Source organism: Camellia sinensis, chromosome 12, assembly GCF_055761805.1.
Source record: "Camellia sinensis isolate YWXY chromosome 12, ASM5576180v1, whole genome shotgun sequence".
Lineage (NCBI taxonomy): Eukaryota > Viridiplantae > Streptophyta > Magnoliopsida > Ericales > Theaceae > Camellia > Camellia sinensis.
This window is the reverse complement of record NC_138972.1, coordinates 172,928,914-172,935,844: the sequence shown is the minus strand read 5'-3', so window position 1 is coordinate 172,935,844 and position 6,931 is coordinate 172,928,914. Positions and strand designations below refer to the sequence as shown.

The 6,931-nt window shown below is 41.7% G+C and overlaps 1 protein-coding gene across 1 annotated transcript; it reads right to left on the bottom strand.

Moving 5' to 3' along the window:
- Nucleotides 1-1,927: 1,927 nt before the first annotated feature.
- Nucleotides 1,928-4,560, bottom strand: LOC145804044 (uncharacterized). The gene is made up of 3 exons (XM_082897459.1): nt 3,136-4,560; nt 2,429-2,812; nt 1,928-2,143 (listed from the first exon to the last, which is right to left on the bottom strand). The coding sequence occupies exons 1-3, from the start codon at nt 4,558-4,560 to the stop codon at nt 1,928-1,930; spliced, it is 2,025 nt and encodes a 674-aa protein (XP_082753585.1).
- Between the last annotated feature and the right edge of the window lie 2,371 nt (nt 4,561-6,931).

Sequence of the window (6,931 nt, the reverse complement as noted above, 5' to 3'; positions counted from 1 at the left end):
TAAATTGAAATTTCATAAACATGCTTAATATTACCTAAAAATTATGCTGATCATGTATATATACTCAATTTCAGTTAATTAAGATCCTAAGGCTTCCAATATCTGCTTTTAACTTAGAGATGTAACAGATATTTTTCTTGTTGAACAGATAGACCTTCTTAACCATATGGTCCACTTACTTACATTAAATTTCCCATAGGATTTCATAGTAAGCATTCAAATCATCAAAATAGGACCTGAAAATATAACAAAGAGCATGTACGAGGGTCGGGTTATTACACTCTCCCCCCCTTAAATAAGTTTGGTCCCTCAAACTTGTTTTACCTTAGGGTAGAAACAAATGCGGATACTGATGTTGCATTTCCTCCTCTTTTTCCCAGGTTGCATCGGTTCTGTAATGTTCCTGCCATTCCACTTTTACCATTGGAATTTCTCGGTTTCGTAATTGTTTCACTTGCCGATCTAAAATGCGGATTGGTTTCTCCTCATAAGTTAACTTATCATCTAGTTCAATCTGGTGATAATCAATAACATGAGACGGATCCGCAAGGTACCTCCGAAGCATAGAGACATGAAACACATTATGTACTTGGCTCATATGTGGCGGAAGGGCAACCCGATAAGCTACCAGACCCACCCTTTCCAGAATTTGAAAGGGACCAACGTAGCGGGGCGTTAACTTACCCCTTTTCCCGAATCTTGGATGGCCTTTCATCGGAGTAACTTTTATAAAGACGTGACTGCCCACTTCGAATTCCAAATCTCTCTGTCGGTTATCCGCATAACTCTTTTGTCTACTTTGAGCCGTTTTTAATCTTTCCCGAATAATTTTAACTTTTTCAATTGTCAGCTGAACAATTTCAGGCCCTAGCAAGGATTTATCTCCAACTTCAGCCCAACATACGGGAGAACGACACGGTCTTCCATACAATGCTTCATAGGGTGCCATTACAATACTTGAGTGGTAACTATTGTTATATGCAAACTCTACCAGTGGTAAATGGGTTTCCCAACTTTCTTGAAACTCTAGCACACACATCCGGAGCATATCTTCCAGAGTTTGTATTGTTCTCTCGGATTGACCATCAGTCTGAGGATGGAAAGCTGTGCTGAATTTTAATTCTGTACCCATGGCTTCTTGTAAACTTTGCCAGAATCTGGAAACGAACTTTGGATCCCTATCCGATACAATTGAGACCGGTACACCATGCAGTCTTACAATTTCATTCACATAAAGGACCGCCAGTTTATCTGCATTGTACTGAGTCTTCACTGGCAGAAAGTGGGCAGACTTAGTTAATCGGTCAACAATGACCCATATAGAATTCATACCCCGAGGTGTCCGTGGTAATCCCATAACGAAATCCATGGTTAAATGCTCTCACTTCCATTCCGAGATTGGAAGGGGTTGTAATAATCCCGCTGGTCTTTGATGCTCCGCTTTCACTTGCTGACATTGCAAGCACATAGAGACGAAGTCTGCAATCTCCTTTTTCATGTTTGGCCACCAAAAATTTTGTTTCAAATCCCGGTACATTTTAGTGCTTCCCGGATGCATGGAAAATCTTGAGGCGTGTGCTTCTTCCATTAATTTTCGTTTAAGTTCCAACACATTGGGGACACATACTCGGTCTTGAAATTTGAGTACCGAATCCACTAAACTGAACCCCGATTGTGGCTTGGTCTCCAATTCATCACATACCTTCTTTAGAACGTCATCCTCCATTTGATGTGACTTAATATCTTCAAGCAAAGTCAGTTGAGCCATTACTGCTGCCAGTACTGTTTCCTGCCCAGGTATCTTAAATTCCACCCTCATTTTATCCAAGTCATTCATCAATTCCCTTTGCTCCGTAAACAGGTTGGCCAAATCTCCCATATTTTTCCGACTAAGAGCATCTGCAACCGTGTTGGCCTTACCGGGATGCTAATGGATCTGTAAATCATAGTCTTCAATTAACTCTAACCACCGGCGCTGCCGCATGTTCAATTCCTTCTGGGTAAAAAGGTACTTAAGGCTTTTGTGGTCGGTGTAAACTTCACAGGTAGTACCATACAAATAGTGCCGCCATATCTTTAGAGCAAAAACCACCGCCGCGAGCTCAAGATCATGCGTGGGATAATTCTTTTCATGGGGTTTAAGCTGTCATGAATCATAGGCAATAACCCTTCCACCTTGCATAAGCACACACCCTAATCCTTTATGAGACGCATCACTATAAATTACGAACCCTTCGATGCCAGATGGTAAAGCTAAAACTGGAGCTGTGGTTAATTTCATCTTTAATTCCTGGAAAGCAGATTCCCGCTCTTTTGACCATTCAAACGCAACTCCCTTCCGAGTCAGTTGTGTAAGTGGCCCAGCAATTTTAGAAAAATCTTGAACGAATCTCCTGTAATAGCCAGCTAATCCCATGAAGCTACGCACATCGGTCACATTGGTAGGAGTCGGCCATTTCACAATCGCCTCAATTTTGTGTGGATCAACAGAAACTCCTTCCTTTGTGATAATATGCCCCAGGAATGCCACCTCGAATAGCCAAAATTCACATTTCTTAAGCTTTGCATACAATTTCCTTTCCCGGAGGGTTTGAAGAATTAAGCGAAGATGGGTTTCATGAGCTTCCACATTCTTTGAATAAATGAGGATATCATCAATAAAGACCACCACAAATTCATCCAGATAGGACTTAAAAACGCGGTTCATTAAATCCATAAAGGCTGCTGGGGCATTAGTAACTCCGAAGGGCATGACCAAAAATTCGTAATGACCGTACCCAGTTCGAAAAGCTGTCTTCTCAACATCATCAGCCTTGACTTTTAATTGATGGTATCCAGACCGTAGATCAATCTTAGAAAAGACCTGTGCCCCTTGAAGCTGATCAAATAGGTCATCAATTCTTGGCAACGAACACTTATTCTTGATTGTAACTTTGTTAAGTTCTCTGTAATCGATACAAAGCCGGAGTGTTCCATCCTTCTTCCTTACAAACAAAACTGGTGCACCCCACGGAGATACACTCGGGCGGATAAATCCCTTGTCCAATAAATCTTGCAACTGCATTTTCAATTCTTTCATCTCAACTGGCGACATTCTATACGGAGTTTTAGAAATGGTTGAGTTCCCGGTGCTACGTCAATTGTAAACTCAATTTCACGATCTATTAACTGTCCTGGTAATTCTTCTGGAAAAACATCCGGAAATTCACAGACAACTGGGATCATGTCGGTATTCCCATTCACTATTTGCCCCTCTAGAACACTGCATAAATACCCCTGACACCCTTTCTGAATTAATTTACAAGTCCTTGCTGCAGAAATTAAATATGGTGGTGAAGTCACTCCATGTCCCTGAAAGGTAGACCCTGATTGCCCCGGAGGGTGGAAACTGATTTGTTTAGTCAAACAATCTATAGTTGCACCATATTCACCTAACCAGTCCATTCCCAGAATAATATCAAAATAGGCCATATCAAGAGGCAACAGAGTGGCATATACCCGGATATCCCCAAGTTGGAGTTCAAAAGCAACATAGATAGAAGTACAAATCATAGGGCCTCCCAAAGGTGAAGACACACACAACATATAAGACAGTTTTTCTTCAGTTTTATCTAAATTAGGAGCAAATGGTTTCGACACAAAAGAGTGGGTGGAGCCAGAATCAAATAATACGTGAGCGAAATGACCGTGAACGATAAATGTACCTGACACAACCGTTGCCGCATTTTGCACATCTCTCGGAACCAATGCGAACACCCTGCCTTGTCTCGCAGTGTCTTTATTATTAGCAGGTTTAACAGGTGTCTTGGTGTTGGAAGTTGGTGCAGACCCCGCTGAACTTGTAGTGGTTCTATTATTGCTTTGTTGATTTCTTTGAGGGCAATCCTTGATCAAATGACCCGTCTTGCCACACTGGAAACAGGCTCCAGACTTCCGATAGCACGTTCCACGATGCTTCTTCCAACATTCCGGACAAGTCGGTATTGAATCCTGACTAGGGGTAGAAGTATTTGAACTCCCTAAAGTCTGCTTCTTGTTTGGTGGAGTAGGTGATCCCTTCGACCATTGAGTATTTTGTCTCTTCCCTTTCCATTCCGAGATTCGGCTCTGAGTAGCGAGATTTCCTTTCGCTATAACGGCTCTCTCCAACACATCAACGTAAGTAGGTAGCTTCAACATGTTGACCTTATCCAGGATAGCACTTCGTAATCCCCCTTCAAATTTGCGCGCCTTCTTATAATCCGTATCCACCATATGGGGTGCAAACCGAGCTAATTCTACAAATTGGGCTTCGTATTCCGCAACGATTTTGTTCCCTTGCCTGAGAGTTTCGAATTCCGTTACCTTCTTATCTCGCATACTTTGAGGGAAGTACTTGTCATAAAACAATTCCAAAAATCTGTCCCATGTCAACCCTTGATGCACAGTTCTTGTAAGCATCCACCATCTGCGTGCCTCATCCTCAAGAGTAAAGGCAGCCAATTGCACCTTCTGAGCTTCTGTGCAGGGAAAGACTTCAAATAGCTTCTCTATTCCCAACACCCATGCTTCAGCTTTCATTGGTTCTATTCCTCCTTTGAAGGATGGCGGTTTCATCTTTTTAAACTCCTTAGTAAGGGTGATAGTCCGGTCTTCAGCATGGAAATCTTGTACTGCTGGTGGAGGTACTAGTGGTGGGGGTGGTTGTTGTGGCTGTTGCTGTTGTTGCCGTAGGGTCTCCGCCATTTCCATAATCATTCTCTCCATTCTATCCAGCCGTGCAGAAGTAGCATATTCCGTATCTTCTGTCCTTGTCCTCACCATTGCCTACACAATAATCATTTATACATAATAGACATATTTCAAAAGTGTTAGCATTATCAGAGTAGACTTAACGTTGCCATCGCTTTTTCATATACTTTCAGAATGTCATGCAAGATGCCTAAAGCTTTTCTAGACACCCTAAAGCTTAATGGATCCGTGTGTGAGATAGCAACTCGTGCTCTGATACCACTTGTCACTCCCCAAACTTGCCCCTAAAAGTTCGGGCATGACCTATTCACAAACAGACATATAACCTGGTATAAATATACGTTATATAGGGCCTTGACGGAAGCACAAAACATACAAGAATACAAAACCAAACAAATTCCATTGAGCTATTTCTAACATGCCAGGATCTCATACATTACATGCACCATAAGAGGTTGACAGAATCCAAAAATATTTCTTGACAGTACATATATACAAACACATATACAGACCCAACCCTGTAGTCGGGCATGTAACAAAAACTATTGGAGTAATACACAATCAACCTTGGAAGGGTAGCCAAGAAATAAGCCAATTATCTTAGTAGACTTCACAAAATGGGTGGCCTTGTGAGTGCTTGGATACACGAAGGTTGTCAAAAGGAACCGGGCATCATAGGTTAGGATTGACCACCTGGTTGGTTGCCTACAGAAACAGACATAACAAAGAGTGAGCCGGGCTCAGTGAATAGTAATACATAATGAAGCAATGCTCAAGTTGAAACATGACATATATCAATATATGTGTAAATGCAGAGATTACAAAGTTAGCCTGATTCTGTATTCATCTTATAACGGCCTTAGGCCCAATCTTGAACATAAAAGCTTGATATATCACATTCTTAATTCATAACGGCTTGAAGCCCTTAAACATGGTGGCATAATGCCCTTGAACATAGTGGCACAAGGCCCTTAAACATGGTGGCACAAAGCCCTTGTAACATATGGCACTAAGGCCCTTGAAACGTGTGGCACAAGGCCCTTGTAACTTGTTGGCATTGAAGCCCTTGAAAGTGGCATAAAGCCCTTGAAACCATACTTATACGAACTCAAGAGGTGTCTCACACGGATTCTAGAGGTGGCTCACGTCGTAGCACTTAGTTCCGTGTAGCACTTTGTTTCATGTCGTAACAACTTACATTGAATGGCCGTAGGCCCAGAGTCGTATAGAAAGAAGGTATTTTATCTTTCCCATTTCTTTCTTTACATACTTACAACCATACCTACTTGAATTATAAACATAGTTGCATACTTGAAACATTAACATAATTGCGTGAACGAAATGCTAATGAAATTCATCAGCCATATGTAAAGCGGATAATGATATTACTACTCACAGTGTTGTGATGATGTGCTTGTTCCTCCCGGAGTGTGCCCTGCACACATTCAACCTTTAGAGTTTAGTTTCCTTTTCATATCAGATTACTTTCTGTTTCGTTTTACTTCGAAGGAATTTATACATATTAAAAAGGCATCAATTACATATTTTGACAACATTAGAGGGTTCTACACGCAAAACGGAGCGATCCATGTTTTTCAGCATGGGCTGCACGTGCGGCTCTGAGCCCCGCACGTGCGGCAAGTTCTCCAGCACGTGCGGCAAAAATGTCCTGCACATGCCTTTTTGACAGTGTCCAAGCCCTTGTTTTTCACCATTTCCCGCACGTGCGGCCATGACCCCCGCACGTGCGGCAGCACCTCCCGCACGTGCGGCCCTGAACCCCGCACGTGCGGCGATTCTGCCCAAAAATGTCCGAAAATTCTTACAGAATCCCTCCTTTTGGCACATATTTACAAGGCTCAAATTACCATTCTTACTTGATAATACATGGTCCAAAATCATGTCAAGATGATGGCAATTACATCAATCTAATTTAGTTCATCATTCTTAGGCTCACAACATACACATATCCATCAGAATTCTAACTTTACACATCCATAAACATATATCCACATATTTGAATTCAAATTAAAAGCTCAAAGACAACTTCTCCATGGCTAATTCAAAGTGAATCCAGCAACCAAGCAAGGGTATTTTACCCATTAACTTCTACACATACACAAGGTTACAATTACCATCTTCAAATACCATAACCAAGGGAAAATCTTACTCAAAGCTAAGAGAATGATTAGATTTAACT

Bases quoted from the DNA above. Each gene is read 5' to 3' on its own strand.
- LOC145804044 (XM_082897459.1), bottom strand. From the start codon at position 4,560: ATGAAAGCTGAAGCATGGGTGTTGGGAATAGAGAAGCTATTTGAAGTC. The intron at 2,813-3,135 runs GTAGCACCGGGA...TTAAAAGTCAAG, and splicing joins AAATTGAGTTTACAATTGAC to GCTGATGATGTTGAGAAGAC. The intron at 2,144-2,428 runs GTGCGTAGCTTC...GATTCATGACAG, and splicing joins CTCCTACCAATGTGACCGAT to CTTAAACCCCATGAAAAGAA.